The 21053-nt window shown below is 32.7% G+C and overlaps 2 protein-coding genes across 5 annotated transcripts; both read left to right on the plus strand.

The window, feature by feature from the left end:
- Positions 1-6: 6 nt before the first annotated feature.
- LOC105341618 (mitochondrial inner membrane m-AAA protease component paraplegin) lies at positions 7-9334 on the plus strand. The gene is made up of 18 exons (XM_011448210.4): positions 7-193; positions 594-711; positions 1113-1280; positions 1434-1576; positions 2043-2111; positions 2258-2382; positions 2691-2862; positions 3002-3160; positions 4297-4441; positions 4814-4925; positions 5350-5473; positions 6484-6646; positions 7015-7241; positions 7679-7762; positions 7950-8022; positions 8427-8587; positions 8759-8836; positions 9027-9334. The coding sequence occupies exons 1-18, from the start codon at positions 38-40 to the stop codon at positions 9171-9173; spliced, it is 2424 nt and encodes an 807-aa protein (XP_011446512.2). The 5' UTR covers positions 7-37; the 3' UTR covers positions 9174-9334.
- A 4498-nt stretch (positions 9335-13832) lies between these two features.
- Positions 13833-17654, plus strand: LOC105341619 (synapse differentiation-inducing gene protein 1). Of its 4 annotated transcripts, none has more exons than XR_902373.4 (4): positions 13833-13981; positions 15573-15761; positions 15937-16065; positions 17060-17654. XR_902373.4 is itself a non-coding variant. In XM_011448211.4 (4 exons), the coding sequence occupies exons 1-4, from the start codon at positions 14253-14255 to the stop codon at positions 17210-17212; spliced, it is 531 nt and encodes a 176-aa protein (XP_011446513.1). In that variant the 5' UTR covers positions 14204-14252; the 3' UTR covers positions 17213-17654. The 4 variants fall into 4 exon arrangements, 1 of the variants encoding a protein (XP_011446513.1); XR_010712286.1 differs by having other exon boundaries at positions 13834-13981; positions 15573-15717; XR_010712287.1 differs by having other exon boundaries at positions 13912-14036; positions 15573-15717.
- The last annotated feature ends 3399 nt before the right edge of the window (positions 17655-21053 follow it).

Below are 21053 nucleotides of genomic sequence, written 5' to 3' on the forward strand. Positions count from 1 at the left end.
CCCGATGTTTTTATTTTAAATCGGGTTCGAGCTCAGAATGGAGAAGAAAATATTCGCAAAAGCGAGGATGAGAAATTATATTTTATCACATTTCAAAGGAATAGTTTGTAAACATAATCCGAATATAATTCATATACGTACGTCAAGTACCGGCACTTCAAGAGATTTTAATTTTTATGATCTACAGTGCAGAGTAAGTTAAATAATTTATTTTCGAATTGCCTCTGTCATTGATAAGTTGCGTAATTTGATAAAAGTCATAAATAAAACTGAGCCACAAATTATGTTATTTTTTCTATGATAAGTTGACTTGAAATGTTTATGTATGATTTGTGGTTGCTTCTTAGTTTTCCATTCTTGTGTGATTTGATCTTTTTAATTATTAGAACATTCTTATGATTTCATCATTATCATGATTAAAAGGGTTTTTTAATGATTTCTTTTATTGTAATATGAAGACTCATGTTTATGATTAATTTTATTTTTGTTTTATACAAATACTACACTACCCAACAGCCAGAGACATTATGTCTCTGCAACAAATAAGCCACCTAATTAACTGATAAAGTTGGAAAATGTGATTTATCATTCAGAGGTGTGACTGGAGAAACTCCATGAAAAAACAGACATGCCTCTCCTGGTCCAAATTAATGTCAGCAAGATCTTATCTTAAAGACAGTCACAGCGAGTGTCAGGTCCTTTGGTACCAAGGTAAACAATAGTACCCATATACAAGTGTATTTACTTGTCATCTGATGTTTTAGATGAGGTTTGTCCTAAATTTAAAGTACCATGTATTTTAAAAATGCCAATTAGGAATGAAGTGTACAAATGTCTTCTTAAATCATTAATGCCTCTCTGAATACTGGTTTGTTTTTTTTTATTTATAGAGATGCCGTTATATCTATTTACACTGTTGAATGTATTTTTTATACTGTCAGAATGAAACCAGAACAATTTTTTTTATAATGTAGTAATGGAATTGTTTTAGTGATGCATGGTCAAACCTGAACAGAAAATGATTGTTTCTTTACATAATGCAATACCCTTGTTTGCACGTGGTCAAAAGTATTCATCTAATCTTAGTGTCATATAAAGCTTTTTATCTGCAGCACGGTCAAACTTCAGTACCACAACAATAAAACTAGAAAAAGATAAAGAGAAAAAAGATGACAACAGTGAAAAGAAAAGTGATGAAAATAATGAAAAAGAGAGAAGTAAAGAAGAGGAAGAGGAGGAAAAGAAAAAAGAAGCTATTGCTCAGGAAATAGCAGCAAAAAGTGAGAACATTTCATTTAGGAATCTATGATTTTTATTAAGGCGTGCATTTTTGTCATTCAACAATCTGTATGTAATGTTAAACAACTTGTTTTAAACATGTCAGATTTAGCATTTTAATACATGTATTGAATTGTGCATTGTCTTTTCTGCAGATGCAAACGACCCCCTGTTTTTCTTTGCTATAGTCTTCGCACTGGTTTCACTGGCAGTGACTCGAGATTACTCCTTAATGGAATATTCCTACAGTGGAACTGTTTCAAAGAATGAATTTGATAATATGATAGCTGGAGGAAAAGTATGTTTGGATTAATTGCATTAAGTAATGTACTTTAGGTGAATGAAATTCTAATAAGACTGTCATTTTAGGATGACAAAATAAAGATAAACATAAAGTATAAATTGTAAGAATGATTTCATAATATGGACTTTGCCAAAAAAATTTATACTAATAGTTTAGCAGAAAGTTTTAAGGACATATCATCATCTTCATCGTCATCTAACTGTTGAAATTTGAATCATTGTTTAACAGTATGAATTTCAACAGTTTGGATATATAACTTAAAGTCCGAAACTGCAGCTAATGCTAAGTTTGAAGGGTTTTGGACAAAGCAAAGCTGGATTGATTAATTACCAGACATAAAGTTAACAAATTGATGGACAAAAAAAATATTATCAATAAGATTATGTTTTTCCAGTTGAAATAAACTGAAAATAAGGGTTTCTGATGTTTTGAAATTTCCATTTTTGTTTGATTTTTTTAGGTGAGAAAAATAGTTAAACATCCTCAAGGTGTCCGAGTTTATCTCTATGATAGCTATGCAGGAAAAACAGTAAGTCTCTCTTTTATCCGTGAATACATATGCAGGATACTTTGTCATTCAAAACCGTGATGTTTTTAAGAATTATATTGGTATGCATGAGCAAGCCCTGCATAAAAGCTTGTATAAGGTTGACTGTCCTTATCCATTCTTTCCAGGTCACCGTTCCCAGTGGTTGCTGGGTTTTATTTCAAGAGCCTTTCAGTCAAGTTGTGCCCTATGTCAGACGTGCTACGGAAGGAAATCCTAATGTCAAAAATGATGTGATTTTTGATGAGGGCAGGTTAGTATGATTAAATGATAATAAAACTATGAGGTGGACTGGTGCACTTTTGTGACAACTCTTTGGAAGAGTGAAAAAATAAAGTTCACCAGGTAAAAAAGGACCAATAAACCCACCTACAATTTTAGGTACTACTTATATTATAGGCAACTTTGCTACAGTATACTGGTACATTGACAAAACATTAAAGATTGACAATTCCTTTGAAATTGCAAACTTTCTGTTATATTTACCTATATGTGATAATTTATCTATGTCAACTTAATGTTCACTTTTAAACAAGTGGTCTTATTTTTCATCTGTTTTAGGAAACATTTGACAATGCTTTTGCCAATGCTCATAATTGGATTTGCATATTTCTTGGCCTTTAAAAGAACCATCAGAATAATCACAGCAGCGGAAAATGCAAAGTTTAGCAAACAGAATGGAAAAAGCACTAAGCAAGATACAACAGCATTCAAATCAGATGTGAAGCCAGAGGTTGTTGCCATTAATTCAGAATATTAATTTTGATTTGATATAAAGGAGAAGAAACTGTAGAAATTATATTTGATTTGAATCCTTTCGTTTGTTTACTATGTCTGTTGTATTAATTTTATCATTTCTGTAATGCTTACAGAGTTTTAAGAGCAGGGCACAGTTTGATGAAAGTTTTAACAATCAAGTCAAAACACACAATGAGAAACAGATTAAGTTCAAGGATATTGCTGGTATAAAGGAAGCTAAAGTGGAAGTGATGGAGTTTGTTGATTATTTGAAGAACCCTCTGAGATATCAGGTATAATGCTTGAAGAACGTTTTGAAATATCAAGTATGATGTTCAATAATCCTTCTGAAATATCAGGTATGTTTAAAGAACCTGTAAGATATCAGGTATGATGCTTGATGAACCACTAAGATATCAGGTATAATACCCTTTCTTCCTATTTATTCTTAATATATGTACTCAGAAGTTTTTTTTAATGAATGAATCCAGTTCAATTGAGGAAGAGCTTCAATAATCTTGTGTCTTTTTGCATTTTTATGTCACTTCATCCCCCACTTAGCAAAACTACTTAGACAAACTTGACTAAATTTGATGAAAATATCTATTGGCAAACAGGAATATAAACTTTGAATTTCAGTTCCCCAACTCTTAAGAGAGCTTTTATTTTTATGCCCTGATCAAAGAAGGGTGGGCATATTGCTTTGCTGCTGTACGTCTGTCTCTCTGTCAGTCTGTCAGTCAGACGGTCCACCAACAGTTTACGTTCATTTTCTCCACAGAGGTTGCACTTACTGAAATGGATTTTGGTGTAAAGATTGATGATAATAATAACTAGGTCAAATTAATTTTGGGTATGATGGAGCAATTTTTGACAAAGTTATGCCCCTTGGATGTAGAAAAATTCCAATTATTTGCAGTTTCTGTTCATTTTCTTTGCAGAGGTTGTACAATGCACATATTGAAATGAAATTTGGCATTAGGATTTAACAAAATATCAAAGTCAATTTCAATTTTGGGTACGATGAGCAATTTTTCAGAGTATTTCCCCTTGGGCTCAGAAAAATTCCAATTATTTGCAGTTTCTATTCATTTTCTTTGCGGATGTTTTCAAGGAAGGGGCATAAGTGTTTCACAAACATCTTTTGTTTTGTAAAATGGTGAAAGTTAATTTATTAATCTGTAATCACTGCTTCCATGTATCCAACCGAGTCCATGAAAATGCTTTAAATTTTGTTGATTCTGGATCAGGAGAAATTGATAGTGGTACTGAACAATATTTATCATATATCGAAGTTATTCATTCAGTGTCCCATATAACAATAACTATTAACATAGAATCTTCTTCATTTAATTAACTTTACTATGTTGACTTCACACAAGATAAGATGACATTTAAAAAAAATATCCCTCATATCTTATATTTACAGAGGTTAGGTGCTAAGATTCCTCATGGGGCCCTATTACTTGGTCCACCAGGATGTGGGAAAACACTTTTGGCCAAGGCTGTAGCTGCTGAAGCAGGTGTACCTTTCTTCTATAGAGCTGGCTCTCAATTTGTGGAAATATTTGGAGGTGGGTTGAATTTCCATAAAATAGAAATTGGTGTTTGCAAAGTTCAGTATGACGTAATAATGTTGTTAGACAAAACTGTAAAGTATCTACTCACAATTTCAAACAAACCAAAGCAAAATTTAACACAGATTTGAAAATATATATTGTTTATGATATTTTAGGCACATTATGTACTTCTAATGCTTAGCCAAAATTTGAATGTCACTGACAGTTGTCAATTACATAACATTCAAGCCTCCAGCCTAAGTGATAAGATTTTCAAAACAATTTGTTGTGATCTAAAAACATGCAAGAGTGAGAGAAAGGGGAAATGCAGTAATTAAATATAAGTACCCCGGTATAATATTATGAAATAAATTTTCTACTATTTAGGTAAAGGAGCCTCCCGAGTGAGAGAGCTATTTAAGACTGCCAGAGCTCGGGCCCCATGTATTATATTCATTGATGAACTCGATGCCATAGGAAGAGTTCGTGGTGGCAAGGGGTATGTAGGTTTACTTGTATGCATGTTTACCTATCAGTCAAAAAATTTGGAAATATGAATCATAGTGTTAAAGCTGAGAAAGGTTGAAGCTTTCTCAGTTTGACTTTCATAGTAAATAGTTTCATGGGAGGCTAATTCAGATAAATACTAAGTCTCTATTTTATTTCTTCATATACTGGTACATATAATATGATATGTTGTATTTAAAGTTGTGTTTATTAGTTTTTAGTTCTTGTAAATAAAATAATTTCCATGTAATTAATTTTCTAGTGTACTATTCTCATGTAGTACAGAACTGTATGTTTTTGCGCATATTTCTATAAGCATATTTCAAAGTATGTTTTCCTGTTTTGAATTCTTATTATACTGATTTAAATACCTGTAATGAAGATTGAAATATTTGGCTTATTATCATGAATTATAGAGGAAGAGGCAACACAGAAGAAGATCAGACACTGAATCAGCTGTTAGTGGAGATGGACGGCATTAATACGACAGAAGGAGTGATTGTGCTGGGGGCCACAAACAGGGTGGATATATTGGACAAGGTAGGACATCAGTGCAGTTTGTATTCTCATTGCAGTAGTCAACCCTCTCAGCTTACCATTTTCATTTGTCATACTGTAGACATACATCTATTGTCCCAGCTTACCACTGAAGATTCTCACAAATCAAATGAAGAGTTTTTAATCTTATATTTTAGCTTATGATTTCTTTTATCGTATCATTACCGGTAATTTTGTATCCTTTATCCCATTACTCACGGATAACTTAATTTGTTTTGCCTTGGACTAGAATGCGATTGGATGAATCGCGTCACATGATCGCCTTATAAATTTCTTTACACAGCAAGCGTCGAAATTTATACAGCAACATGGCAGACGTAACGTTATTTGAGCTGGTTTTTTACACAAACATTCAACCATACCATTAATTTTTAACCCCAAAATATTTAGAGTGACCCCCCCCTTTGCCCGTGACGTATTAAAACGATCCTATATACAATGGCATCCAGGTTTGCACAGACGACTGACGAGAAAGGTATCCACCTCGCCTTCTATGGCTTTACTGACCCCACAAATTTCTGTAAACAGTCAGTAACAAACCTAATACTGTGGTTTCATCAATATTCGTTGAATACCAATTTTCATGGATTTCGTTGTTAAGTTTATCCACAAAATTAATTGTTCATTGAAGTGCAATTTCTACTAATAATTTGTATTGATAGGGTCATTGGCCACAAATTTACGTACCCTTGAAACTGTGATTTTCACTTTATCCACGAAAATTGATACCCTTGAATATTAATGAAACCACAGTAAGTAATATTAATGTTCTATACTGTCCAGCTGATCTTTCTCTGTTCTCAAACTATGGGTATTGTACTGGATTTTCCCAGATTATCTCATCAGTAATCATATTTTTAACCACTCAAATCTATCAATCTGTGGTAGATAAGAATTGTGGCTATTTAAGCTACAGGTATATATTGTAATTTAAGACTGTGAATTAAATTAGAATCATGACTGCATGGTCTGTTTTCCTTTCCTTTGTTCAGGCCTTGCTACGTCCAGGAAGACTTGATAGACATATCCTTATTGACCTGCCCACATCTGAGGAGAGAGTGGAACTCTTTGAAATGTATTTGTCAAAGATTAAAATAGACTTCTCCATTTCTGTATTTGCACCACGACTAGCACAGCTTACACCCGGAATGTCAGGTGAAAAAGATATAGAGGCATAATTTATTTTAAAGAAAATTGGGAGCTTTAGGAAAAGTGTTTCAATTTTCAAAGTAAACTAATGACAGAATAAGCCTATTTGTTCATTTGTAAGAGAAATAGATTTTACTCGTTCAAGTACTAAATCATTATTGCTAAAATCACTAACTATGACTATTATATGTATCATCCTTGCATAGAGCTACATGTAAGTACTATGTTTCTGTCTTTCTTGATCTTTATACAGATTTGGAGGCAATGCTCACAAAGTTTTCTTTTCATTGTACAATGACAATTTTTATTTTTCTGGAGATCCCTACTAGGGATTAGACAGCTGCCTATGGTGACTGTATATCTATTTTTATCAGGTGCTGACATTGCAAATGTGTGTAATGAAGCAGCCATTTATGCTGCGACCAACAACAAGGATCAAGTAACAATGGCAGATATGGACTACGCTCTACAGAGGATCATCGGTGGTCCAGAGAAGCGATCTTTTGTGAGAGACGCCCGCGAGAAAAAGATCAATGCGTACTACGAGGCAGGAAGAGCTGTGGTTTCGTGGTTGACCAGAACTTCTGATGCCATTTTAAAGGTAAATTGATGTTCACTTGATTTCATTTATTCATAACCTTTATAGATTTGAATAATACTACTTATCTATGAGTTTTTTCTTTAGTACTGTTGTTTCATTCACGTTCATGAATATTTATTTATGCGGACTTAGTAAAATTCACAGTTTTAAGAACCATGGCAAGGGTTCAATCAACACAAAATGTTATTACTAATTAGAAATTGCGCTTACCATAAATGACCATTTTGTTGATCTATTCGACAATAAATTCCACAAAAATTGGCATTCAACAAATGTTGATGAAATCTCAGTATTTTCCAATTCCACATAATCAATTGAGAAAATTGTAATACATGGTTTTAAATGTATAGTCTCCAAGAATTATTATGATTCAAAGGTAGTACAATTTTTATCAGGGAACAATCGAAATTATATAATGTATGATTTAATCCTTTCAGATTTCAATTGTACCTAGAAGTAAATACAGATTAGGCCATTATCAGTATTATAAGCCGGAGAGGGATCTCCAGACTAATGTGCAGGTAAAAAAAAGTGAATAATGTATGTGTACATTTTCCCATATGCTTGCATTAAATATTTTTTCAGGATAATAACAACAATTGGAAAGTATATGTTGAAGTATCAATCATGAACATTTTTTAGATGCTTTTTCTGTTTCCACTGGGAATTACTGTAAAATATTCTGAATTATAAAACTGTCTCTTGTAGTTATTTGAGAAGATGCTTGTCCACTTAGCAGGCAGTGCTACAGAGGCTCTGGTTTTCAAGCACCATTCCACAGGTATTATAAAAGTTGACATTCCTGGCAACTTTGGTATGTTTTACTGTAGATTCCTAATAGAGTTAATGCGTACATAAAATTGCGAGATGTGCTACTAGCAGATTTTAAAATCTCGCTTTCATTTTTTGTGACATTTTTGAACTCATGAAATTGTCATGAAAGAAAATTTGGTGCTTACAATTATTTATTCTAGCAATTTTATAAAAAACAGTGGAATCATGAAATTAATTTTTAGTTCTCACATAAAATAAGGAATCTACAGTAAATTTCTACAATTGACAGAAATTTAAAATAAAATGGTCAGATAAGTTTGGGAAGGGTGAAATTTAATGAAAATTGAAGTACACATAGTAGTGTTTACATCATAAAACTTTTTTCTATCAATTTTATTTTAAATTATACAGCTGCTGAAAAAGATCTGGATATTGTCAAAAAACTTGCTTACCTACAAGTTAGAGAATTTGGAATGAATGAAAATGTTGGCCAAATCTCATTTCATTTCGAGGAGGGGGATGAAACCCTCCCTAAACCCTACAGTAAATACATGGAGAATATGATTGACACGGTGAGAAAAATTGACACATATTTTTAACAACTGGTATATCAATATCATCTTACAATGTAATAGTTTATTGGTTTATCAATATCCTCTAAATGATTTATGTAAAAAGACATACTACCGGTTAACAAAAAATATTGATTCAGTTGGAAAAATCCTGTTCTCTTCAATTAACAGGAGGCAAGAAATTTGGTTACAAAAGCTAGTGTGCAGTCAAAGAAGATATTGGAGAAAAATATGGAAAAAGTGCATAAGGTAAATATAATGTATGTTATGCACAGAAAGTAAATTATTACTGAATTATGAAAATACTACATTTTCAAATAAAGTGGACAAATAAAGGTATGAAATCATTTGGCACAATGATTTTCAGGTTTACATTAATATAATTATATATGTTTGCCTTAGAAATATTTATTGTATTATGAAATATTTTGACCTGCAGGTTGCAAAAGCATTAATGGAAAGGGAAACTTTATCATATGAAGACATTGAAAAATTGATAGGCCCCCCTCCACATGGTAATAAGATGCCAGATGATTACGCCAACTTAACTCACGTGGAGGCAGCAGCAGGTGGTTCTACAGAATAACGAAATATAGCATTTGTTTTTTACGAATTGTTATTTCTTTATGTGTGAATGGAAAAGAAAAATGTAAAAATGCAAAGAAAAGATAAGTCTTACTGTTTGTTAACTTAATTTTATCGAGTTTGATTGAGAACTTGACAATAAATTGTTATAAATTGGTTAAATTGTGGTTTGGATTCTTTTTTGAATTTTTTAAAATTAATTTTATTTGATGCCCTTTTTTCATCATGATACATTTTCATATAAAAATTTTGAAATTGTCATAAAAAATATGACATGATGGTGTTTAACAAATAGGGAGATGTGTATTTAAAAACAAAGTTTTTCTGAATATTTTTAACCCTACCTAGTAATTTTGTGATACAAAAGTATGATTTTATATATGTAAATTTAAAAAAAAAAGTCTGCTGTGAGAAAAAGTGGGGGAGGAGCAGCCAACCCCCCCCCCCCCCCAGTTGCCTGAAGCTTCAGTTACATGTATTATACAGGTAGTATGAGGGAATGTTATTATACCTTATAATGACCTGAACCTGGGTCAGAAGCATTGTCAGAACCCACAGGTTTTCTATCCATTACTTTGTTTGAAACGGATAGAAAACCCACGGTTCCGATGTTGGGTCCAAAGGTTTAGATCAATTTCATAACTTGATATTTAATTTGCCCTGCTTTGCTTTAAAGGAAGTGAACATGAAAAAAATATCAAGGGCTCAAATTTGTCTGTTTGATGTGTATAATGATCTGAAAACCGTTTAGACAGAGCTTTCCTCAGTAAAAAGATATACCACTTAGAATAACTAATTCTTGCAATCCATGAGCGCTGCCATATTGTTAAAATCATTACCTCCCTGCTGGGTTATCTCTAAGCATCTAAGAGAGGGCAGCACTGATGCTGCCGTCAGTGAGACACATTGCATTTTTACACACGTTTAGTAACAGAGATAAAATGCCATCATCAAAATGTGAATGGAAACTTGAAAGGAACGTATAAAAGAGTTGTCATTTTAAACAGTGTTTATGGAGGAAGATTTTGGATCACAGAATGATGCATTCCCACCAGCAGTTAATGTGACATGTAACTAGAATGGAATGTCCGTGGATCAGTGTTATTGTGACCTATTTTTTCTTGCACTCGGGAATTTCTTGTTTATGAGTTTGAACATTATGTGTGCTACATAAATGAGCACACAAGGTGCATTGCACAGCATCCTGACTTTTAAAAAGTGTCTTAGTCCTGTTATTCTTCTGACAGCATAAACAGGACCGGCGTACATATCATCAAGATCTTATGTATAAAAAAACAAATCAGAAAAATTTCAAGGGCATGTAAATAAAAAGTAACGGTAAGAACCCCCAGAAAGAAAATGGAATTACAATTTTATATTAATTTAAATTGAAATCTAAAAACAGCATTTTATTTGTGTAAACACTGACTGCCACATGCATCTCTGTACACACATCTGGAATGTGATGGTCTTATATTTCACAAATTAATTTATCTATATTCATTTTTTGTACAAATCATAAATAGTTATCTGAGGTTCATTTATAGAAATGTACTAAATCCTTGTTCTTCACATCAAGGCATACTTTTATCATCTCTGTACATAAACACTGTACTGGCCTAGTTCCAACATTGACCCAGTCACCAGCAGCAATGTGGCTTATCTACGTCAGAGATCAGATGCATGCTGGGGAATAATGGATTACCTCCATAAACCTTTCACTGAGAGTGTTAAATTGATAAAATCTCTTGATAGAAATAAATATAAAGGTAACAGACCTCATTTTTAAGTTTCAAAAGGCTTTTAAAATTTATTAAGCAACAATTATTTTTTTCATGTTCACTTCCTATGACGTCGCGCACGGTGTTGGGGTTAAAATGTCCTTTCAGGGTGCGCGCACAGTATTTGAGTATTTTTTAAAAACAAAAATTTGGACATATGTAATTTTATATACCGATCTGTTCGAATGTATACGGACCTCAACAAAACATGTAATAAAATGTAGGAATTTTTTTTTTATATTTCATAAATCGGTGTTAAAACCTGAAATTTTTTCTAGAAATGGCATGTAGATAGGTAACACTTTTTGGGTACATATCTCAAATAAACTACATTATCTCGGTGAACTTTCATTTTGGGAGAGAAATTTTTGGTGGACTAATTATTTTGATAATGTAACAGATATACGTCATAACGTTTTTGACGTAATCAATGCCAGGAATCGACGCCGGATCAAAGAATTCCCAGAATGGAGTTGTAGATGCGTAAAAAATCCTCGAAAATGGCCAGAGCAAGATGAGTTGATTGCCAAAATATAAATTGTGATTCAGGAACTTGCAATGATTTATTGAAGTTTTTTTTTAAATATATGACTTTTTTAATAAAGAGAAATTGTTTCTGTGTAAAATTTTCGTAATATATATTTTATAATAATTTAATTTTCAATGATAAAAAAAAATTCGAGATGCTGGAGTTTATTCAAGACACGTGTCACAAGAGATACATTTCACAGTCGAACGTTATGCGTAGCATGGCAATCACAAGTATCATGCCCATTTTAAAAAATGGTGGCTATATTTCATAATAATAGAAATCATTTTAGAATGTGCATTTTCATAAGTTGTATAGCCATTAAAAAGAAGCAAACGTGTCCGCAAATTTTCTTAATAGAAACATTTTAGAATGTCAACATGAAATGTCACACTTTCATAAAAACACATTAAACTACATAAGCAATGAAAGAGAAAGTAACTTAGACACTTCTTTTAAAAAGTCGCGCAGAAAATTCACAAAAATGAATCGCAGTTAGAAATGTGCTTTTTCTCCCAAACAATTTGATGCCAAATATACAAGCATTGCGAATAAAAATAATTGATTTTTAGGAAAAAAATGATGTCAACATTATATGTCACGGGTACGTAAAATGACGCAAAGACTTAAACGTGATGTGACGATGAACATGTATTTTGATTATTTCAACGGGATCTTTGACTGCTACACTACGAATTAACATTAATGAAGAAAAAAGGAAACATAGAAGGGTAGAACAGACTCAGGAATGAAGGAGTTTTGTATATCATTTTTGAATCAAGAGCTATTCTTTATAATATATGACTAATTTCAGAGGAAGTTCATTTAAGAATTTAGGAATAAGAATTGAAAGCTGTGAGCGAATCACATGCTTTTGAACATTGATATTTCTTACAAATATTTATTTATATAACAGTTTTGAAATATAAAATCTCTTACATGTGGAAAAAAAATCAACTTAAAGGTCTTATTTTTTAATTTATTTGTATGTTGAGGTTAATGAAATGTATTATTAATTAAGTTATGATAATGATGAGTGAAAATGACGTTTTTGACGGGTTTTTTACGTTACCGAAATTAACACCAACACCGTGCGCGACGTCTTTAAAGTTAATTGTGTTTTGTGCATGCATGCATTTTTTAAATCAGAAAATTAATATCCTATAGGAAAATAATAATTCCCGTAGGAAAATTTCTCTTGACCCATAGGAGAAATATTTTCCTACAGAAAATATTGAAAATCTATAAATTTTTCTATAGGAAAAAAGTATTACCAGCAGGAATTTGATTCATATACATGTAGGTAGTTTTCCTGTAGGAAATTAAGATTTCCTATCGGAAATTTGGAAAGTTTTGTTAAAATTCTATAGGAATAAAAATTCCTTTAGGAAGTTATTTTACTCCGTCATGAAGTTCCAAATATCCTTTAAGAAAATTGTTATTCCTATGGGAAAAATTATTTTCCTGTAGGAATTTTTTTTTACAGGTACGTAAATACCTCACCTAACAGGTGAGATAAATTAATGACAAAGGTGGTTATAAACTACTTGAGCAATGGTCTATCAAATGGGATATTTTAATTTTTCGATACATGGAGCTTAGACGAATGCAAAAATGCTACCTAGATTATGCACAGTGTTGTTTATGGAATTCGGGATATAATTTTATTTTATTATGATGCTTCACAACAAAAGCATTGTTTGATAGGGTGTACTAGGACTTAAACGTTTTGGTAATGTAAATACAATAAAAAATAATGTTTTTATTTATCAATTCGTATGTAATATGAAGGTAATTAGTAACAAATCTCGGGAGTTTTGTATATTTTGACAAATGAAATATAGAATGCCTACATGCAGTCTCTCCAAAAACGGCATTAAACAAGCACTTGAACTCCTTTTTAAAATGATGTTAAATTGAATATAGCTGGTTTAGTTTATTTTAAGATAATATAAACGGAAAAATAAGTTTGTTAGATATTTCCTTTATATTTCATAGAAAAGAACAGTTTAAAATATGATTTATATACATAACAATATCAAACAAAGCTATTGTTATGAAGCATCATTTAATTTATAACTTGAATTTCATAGAACTCTAGGCAGCTTTCATTTACTAGATCTTTATTTTAATCCACACGGCGAAAACCATGGACAAGGAAGACGTTTGGAATAAAGACATTTTGCAAGTAAACAAAGACTTGGTTTGCGAATATGAATATATACGTATATTATCTAGGGGTGGATTTGTGTGATGTTTCCATGCCAGCATTAAATAAGATACAAGACAAAAATAGCATTACATTAAAAATATTAAAAACACTGCGTAAGATGTCTTTATTTTAATTTTGGTCTGAAGATGTTCAATTCTTCCAATAATAAAGCCGGGATCGATATTCTGATCCCCATGTAAACATGCGAAACTGAAAGTAAACCAAGCAAGGCAAGTGGTGCCGTGAGTGTCACAAGACCGTGAAGACCGCAAATTCGCAGAAAGGAGGTAATCTTGTTTTTACTATCAAACTTACAGTCTTGAACACGTGTAAACCGCCTTTGTGAGTATTGTTTATATTTACTGGTGTAGAAGACGCGTTGATTTACTTTTAAGTAACGACTACTTCATCATAGCTGCGCACTCGACAAGCGTGTTTTTATTTGCAGTGCAGTATACATTTGTATTTCCGACCTTGAGCTGGCTGTGTGGTCTCGTGACAATATTTGTGTCATGAGTCAAGATTACAATAGACAATTACTTCCATAATTATCAATGAATGACCATTATATATAGTAAATGCAGGAAATACTTTATTAAGTTAAAAGAAATGACTGATTACAAAATGTACTTGCCAACGAGGCACCCATTGGTGTACCCAATGTAAGTATATGAGTTTTAAAAAGCTTTAGGATACGTTTAGAATTCATTGTTAAATGATTACTGTTTAAGAAGAATATGCGATCGAAAGCCGAATAATTCAGGACGGACAAAAAGTGCATGCCATATCTCCAGCTCAAAAGGGGGGGGGGGGGGGGGGGGGCTTAAAACACTGGAACAGGGATTAATTATAAATAACAGTATTTCAACCTAAAGGTTAGATAACTCAGTCAGCCGTTGGTTCTGTTGAATGGACTGCATTTAAGTGTTTGATTTAATTAAGTTTGAAAAGTACGTTACTTTTATCTCGAAGTGGAAATGCAAATGTTCAAGGAAATTTTTGGCGAAGAAAGTGGCCGCGAAATAATTTGAATATCATGTTTGTTTTTTGTTGCAAAAGGCTGGTACACTATAATCCATTCTTCGTTTACACGTTATCTGGCATTAAACTTCAAAGCGTAGTGTTCTATGTATACAAGGAAGAGGACACTATAGTAAGGAGGATGTAATACATATTTTAAGAATAAGATCGTCAAGGAAATGAAGAAACAAAGATATTGGTTTAGTTCCAAAACAGGTGCTATTTCTTCCTCAAGCCTCAAATGTGACACAATAATCTGATAAAGATCGTTATTCTATTTCACCCTTAACCTACATGTTCATTGTCTAGTGAAATCAGAGTCGTTAACGAGGAGTTAATACCTGACCCACAGGGGCATCACATCCTCTCTACTCTCTATAACAGATATATATATATATATATATAGATATAGATACACACACACACACACACACACACACCATGTATATATTTATATATATATGTCATCTAAAGAGTAGAGCGGATACGATGGCCCCTGTGCCTGACTCGTCTCTGAGGCCTATATACATGTATTTGACTGTATGTATAGAACCAACTTACAGCTAGATGGTGAGACTTGCCGTATTTATGGCCATGGTTGGTGAATGCTCATTTAGGAAAATATGGGTAAAAACTCCCACTCAACCTAACCTGCTGGACCCTTTCTGCATATTGTCAAACCATCGCAATATTTTGGTTTCCAAGTCCGTTTTGTCATCGTATCTTGTGACTCAAGAAAGGCTTTCTCTTATAGTCTTATCTTCTTTTATTATAGCACCAATAAACTTTCAGGTCATGCTTTATATAATCTGATAGAGCTGTAAATATATATATATATATATATGTGTGTACTTCCAGGCCATGGTGGAGCCTAGGCGGCGGAGCTGATGGTGGGTTTGTGCACGCCATGTCCAGAAAACAGACGCCCCGGGAGCCCGTGCTACTGGACGCAGCCGAGGCTTCCGAGGATGAATCCAGTCCGCTGTGTGCTGAATACTACCGAGTGAGTCCACCATAGCTCCTAAACCAACCAGTGGCCATTCCTTTGTTTGCACATTGTATTCCTGTCAAATTTCTGATTTAAAACAGATTAGCTGGTTTTACATTTTAAAATTAAGGACTTCTTCAACTGTTCATTGTCCATTTAGGGTAACATTTTCAAGATATTTGCAGCTTCACCCAAGCGTTAAAACTTGCAAAATAATTCTTTTCTTATTGACAGGGTCTTTCTTACGCTCCTAACGTTGCATACATAAGGAACCCTCCAAAAGACTTCCGAATGGGAGCTATTCTGAGTGCAATATTTTGTTTTTTTCCTCTTGGATTGCTTGCTATATATTATTCATTTAAAGTAAGCATGTTTTTATCACATATATCACTGCATATAAATTAAGGTGGAATAACACACCTGGAAAAAGTAACTCAAATTAACAATAAATTATTTTTATTTATTATGAAAGAAATAATAATAAATAAACTGTACACATGTCAAATAAGGGAACAATTTGCAGTTTGGGGATAAAAAATGAATTTTAAAAAAATTCAATTCAGTAAGTAACAACAAAAGCCCCCGCGGGATTCGAACTCGGGATATACGGATCACAACCCCGACACTTTATCCACTCGGCTATGGAGTATGTTATATATTCCTGCCGATAAAATCCTTTCAGTAAAACGGTATGTCGTTTCGATCAGAGGTCATCAATGTTGTGATGACGTGTATTCCACCTTAACTAAATTATTATACTTCAATATAATTATTTTACATAACTCGACATCTGATTGGTTGTTATACAGAAGACAATCACGTGCCAGGGCAATAAAACTTCATATTTCCCTGTCATCGTAATATTCTTCATCAGATTTCACCCCCTCGAATTTTCATTCCATGCTTATAAAATATCCCGAGGAAGTTCGAGCATACGATGCAATTAAATGATTAATTCTATTAAAAAATCGTTTTAAATCCTTTTTATTTCAGAAACTGTTATAAAAAGAAGCCGGTAAACATTAAAGTTCTACGTTATTGCTTTACTAGAATTGAAAAACGATTAGAAAATGATGTATTCTAAATTATCACCTGTCGTTCGGTAAAATATATAATTTATTGCATGATTGTGAGGGAAATATGAAGATTTATTCCCCCAGAAAAATCACATTTCCCGCGGGCGTTGCCCTCGGGAAATATGATTTTTCATGAGGGAATAAATCTTCATATTTTCCTCACAATCATGCAATAAATATATCATATACAACTTCTTTTGAAGAATATTACGGAATTTAAATGAATTATGGTCAATGTTTTCCTATTTCAATGCTTCACAATAGCAGTTTCGGTTTTGTAGACGGAGAAGCTTTTCCGGAATGGGAACCTTTCGGGTTCCATCACAGCGTCCGAGAGAACCCGACTACTCATCAACTTGACCCTCTTGATGGGCTCCCTGCTCTGGTTTGGAGGTGTGATCGGGGCCGTATTATTTGCCAATAGGCTTCATTGATCAATCACCTTTCCTGAATCAGTGACTGATTTCTCAGCATTAGGTCAATCTAATCTACACGGCATTCTTGCAAAATTTATAGTTGTAAATGTTGATCTGAATAGCAAAATCTAAAGCCGTGACTTTTAAACAAAGATCTGTATTCATTTTGTTTGGCAGGAAATCCAGATCCATTCTGTTTCTTTAAAAACCTTTATTGATATATGGTATATGTTGGAAAGAATTACATATTTCAAGAAATTTGAATCTCAAAACAGCAGTCATTAGTCATCATAAACATGCATTTTTGTTACGACCACATTTTAGGCGACATATTAAAGCCCTTATTCTTTGTAGTTTGTTGCTTATTGTTTGTTGTATGCTTCTGTCATATATTAATAGTGTATATGTTTTATTAAGTTATTATTTGATATAAACTTTGTAATAAAAGATTCATAATTTCTGTATGAGATTTTTATTGTTACATTATTATGAGAATCAGAGAAGTATGAGGTGTTTTAGCATAGCCTCCGAAAGTGGCGCGCTGGATCTTGCTGATGTCATGGGCAGAGGGAGAACTGCGATAGTCCAATATATAGGTACTACCAACTGTTATACTTCATGCTTACTCTTTTATCGATCACCGGAAACTCATATTCGTGAAAAGTCGCTTTAACAGCTTGAATATCTTCTACAATTCTCTCCGTAGGAGCATTACATCAAAAATAATTCAATTTATAACTTTTTTTCTCTATTTTATTACAGATTGAACAAATTTAAGATTTCAAATAGTATGAATTAAAGGCTTATCCTCAATCTAATAATGTAAGCAAAGAAACATTTTTGTTACCAAAATGAGAAATAATTTAACTTTTACAATTTGAATTTTTCACGCTATGGTTTATTACAATCCTCTATCAGTACTCTCAGTGCTTTGATTTGTAACTGCTTTCGGAGTTCAGCATCAATCGCATTTGAACTTACGGCACAGAATCAATAATAGCGAATGTCTCTAAGTCATCCAGCACCGTGTATGGCGTATCATTGCAGCTTACAATTTTCTGGGATTGTATCCTACAAATACATGAAGTTGTGACTGATTTTGTGAAGTGCACAACATCTCTTGCATCCGTTTTAAACAATTAACAAAAAGATTTCATAACTTAGAAGCTGATGTCAAGATCAACAAACAATGAGGTATCTTTCCGACCTTTGAAGTTACCGTCTTGATCTTTTTCAAATCCCCCAGATTGCAGTATCCTGGTGTTGGCAACAAATCGTCTGGAACAGATGAAAATACAGTCTTTGAATTTAAAATTTTGGATAGAGCACAATTACATACCTTTACATACAATTTTATAAATACACAATTACATACCATTCAACACTGCATGTGTGTCATATCCAGTGCAGTATAGGGCCATTGGTTGACACATACAAGTACTAGCTCGGTCAGCTCTAGCTCACTAGTCTCCATCCAATGTTGTCTGCACAGAGTGAACGTATCTCAATGGACTACAGCACACTGCTACATCAGAATAAGGCTGCTGAAAAGGGGAAAATAATAAATTCAAATATTTGACACGCTTTAAATGATGACTAGAGTTCAAGTTAGACATCAGTAACCATTTTTAAATCTGACACCACTAGAGCTTTGATCCGCTTCGACAATTTTATGTCACCACACAAAGATACGTTGTTTTTCCATATTGGGATTCTTGGAACATTAGTTTATATCAAGCTATCAAAGGTCCCGAATATAAAATTAATATTTTAATCTTCATCTAATTATTATGTAACAAGCACCCGTGTAAGACCTAAGTGAATCAAAGAAATGTTTGAAAAGTATTCGTGGGTAAAAAAGAATTTTGCAAAATCTAAATTTGGTACAGTTCAATATACACGGGTAATGCTTCGATTAATTTCCCCTATTGTGCTATGAAGTAACATTGGTTCACATACACTACATGTATTATGCTTGAAAAATAATTTGCAACTAATGTTGGGCAAAAACAACTATGGATCGTTTAGAAGTTTAGAAGCCAATGCAATAATTTAGAGCGTTAAAAAAATATCAAACAAATCTTTCAAACCTATCAGAAAACGATTGAATGATGCAATTTTTTTTTTAATCAGTAGTCACAATAAGGGAGATAATTAGGTCCCTTGTTTAATGTCTTTTGTGATGGCACGACTGACACCAAATATTTCTGACACTATAAATTCTTACACTTATTTTAGCCTCTAAAACTGAGTACAATTCATAAACTGACACGACTAAAAACAACACTATCCACATACAGTCATACGGATTTCTTCAACTATTAAAAACTGCTTGAAAATACATTATAAGCTAAATTAAATACTAAAACTTCATAAAACGAATAACGTTTATTGATGCCTTTTTGTATTTATGAAATCGACTTCGCGTATATTTTTTTAATAATAAAAACACAAGCTACATTGAACGCACGGACTTCCAAGTAGTTGTAGTAACAACGGGAACGTTCAAAATGAAAAAAATTAGTCGTTCCTTCTGTGTAACGTGCTGATCGACAGCAATAACAATTTACGCATTTATTCTCACTTTCATGAATTATTGATTCGGAGAAAAAAAGAATTGATACATACTATCATTAATGATATCGTATTACTCCAAGATCTTTTAAATGGTCATTGTTGATCATCGTACTGTCTCTCGTAATTAATACTAGACTGAAATATTCAATAATTCTTCAACCTTTTTTTTTTTATCAATTTTTAGTTTTAAATGAAAAAAACCTGGTGAATTGCATAGTGGATGAATTTTAACTCAATCTTATTTACTACAATCTACCTTTAATTTTAGATGAATGGAATTTTAAAATTACGTTAAAATCTGTTCCGTCATTTTTGTTTAATTTGCAGATAAATAATTTTTTTTTTTACATGAAACAAGCCAGGTTTGCATCGTCACATTAAACATTTAAAAGCTTCTCTTTTTGACACATATTACTAGTATCCATTCTTATGACTCCCTCCTCCCCGAGTTTATATGATGATTTTATTACTTACTGGCAGAAACTACGGTCTATATACGATCTATGTCGTTTGTTATTAATGTACTTATTTAAAATCGCGACGTTGGTTATTTTCATTCGGTAAAATTAAGTTATTCGGGAAGTACAGCATACTCTGAGCAATAATTTTAGACGATCCAATGTCGTTCAACAAGTCATAAACACACAATAACGACGTATACCTACCTATCAATATAAATGAAATATCTAGATAATATACATGTATATAAAAGACGTTAGGCTGCAAAAGAACTTGAAACCCAAATTCGTGAGTTATCTAGCAATGCAACGCAGTGGGGTTTTTTTTACAGTATCGAATAACACTCAACTTCGAATAAAATTGTAAAAACCATAAGGTAGGGTACATTTATCCGTTGTTCACAAAATTGCATTTCAGAGACACTTGACCAAAAGTCCGATTTTTCCACATATTTTTAAAATATACTTTAACATAGTTTATAATCTAATTTTTAAAAATTTAAAAATCTCAATAGGACGTTCAACATCAAACAAACCGCAAAAAAGGATTTTTCTTCAGATTTTTAAAAAATTTGTATACGTCATCGAAATTCAACCGAACGCCCTTTTGTACATCATTTGGCATTCTCTTAATTTCTCTGAGCTAAAGGCTCGACTCTTAAATATTTTTTGTACATATGCGATTTTAATCAAATGAATATTGCACGCGGCATCAACGCTTTAGTCTCGTTTATGATGTATACATAGTGTTACAATTCGTTTAGACGACAAACACGCAAACCCGTTTTACAGAACAAGAGACATCGAACATACTTTTTCTTGAG

Source organism: Magallana gigas, chromosome 3, assembly GCF_963853765.1.
Source record: "Magallana gigas chromosome 3, xbMagGiga1.1, whole genome shotgun sequence".
NCBI classification, from domain to species: Eukaryota; Metazoa; Mollusca; class Bivalvia; order Ostreida; family Ostreidae; genus Magallana; species Magallana gigas.

Excerpts from the sequence above, each read along its gene's own strand:
- LOC105341618 (XM_011448210.4), top strand. The coding sequence starts at position 38 with ATGGAGAAGAAAATATTCGCAAAAGCGAGGATGAGAAATTATATTTTA. Across the intron at positions 2,383-2,690 it reads GTGATTTTTGATGAGGGCAG|GAAACATTTGACAATGCTTT; the intron begins GTTAGTATGATT and ends CATCTGTTTTAG. Across the intron at positions 6,647-7,014 it reads GCTTACACCCGGAATGTCAG|GTGCTGACATTGCAAATGTG; the intron begins GTGAAAAAGATA and ends TATTTTTATCAG.
- LOC105341619 (XM_011448211.4), top strand. The coding sequence starts at position 14,253 with ATGACCATTATATATAGTAAATGCAGGAAATACTTTATTAAGTTAAAA. Across the intron at positions 14,357-15,572 it reads CACCCATTGGTGTACCCAAT|GCCATGGTGGAGCCTAGGCG; the intron begins GTAAGTATATGA and ends GTGTACTTCCAG. Across the intron at positions 15,718-15,936 it reads TGTGTGCTGAATACTACCGA|GGTCTTTCTTACGCTCCTAA; the intron begins GTGAGTCCACCA and ends TCTTATTGACAG.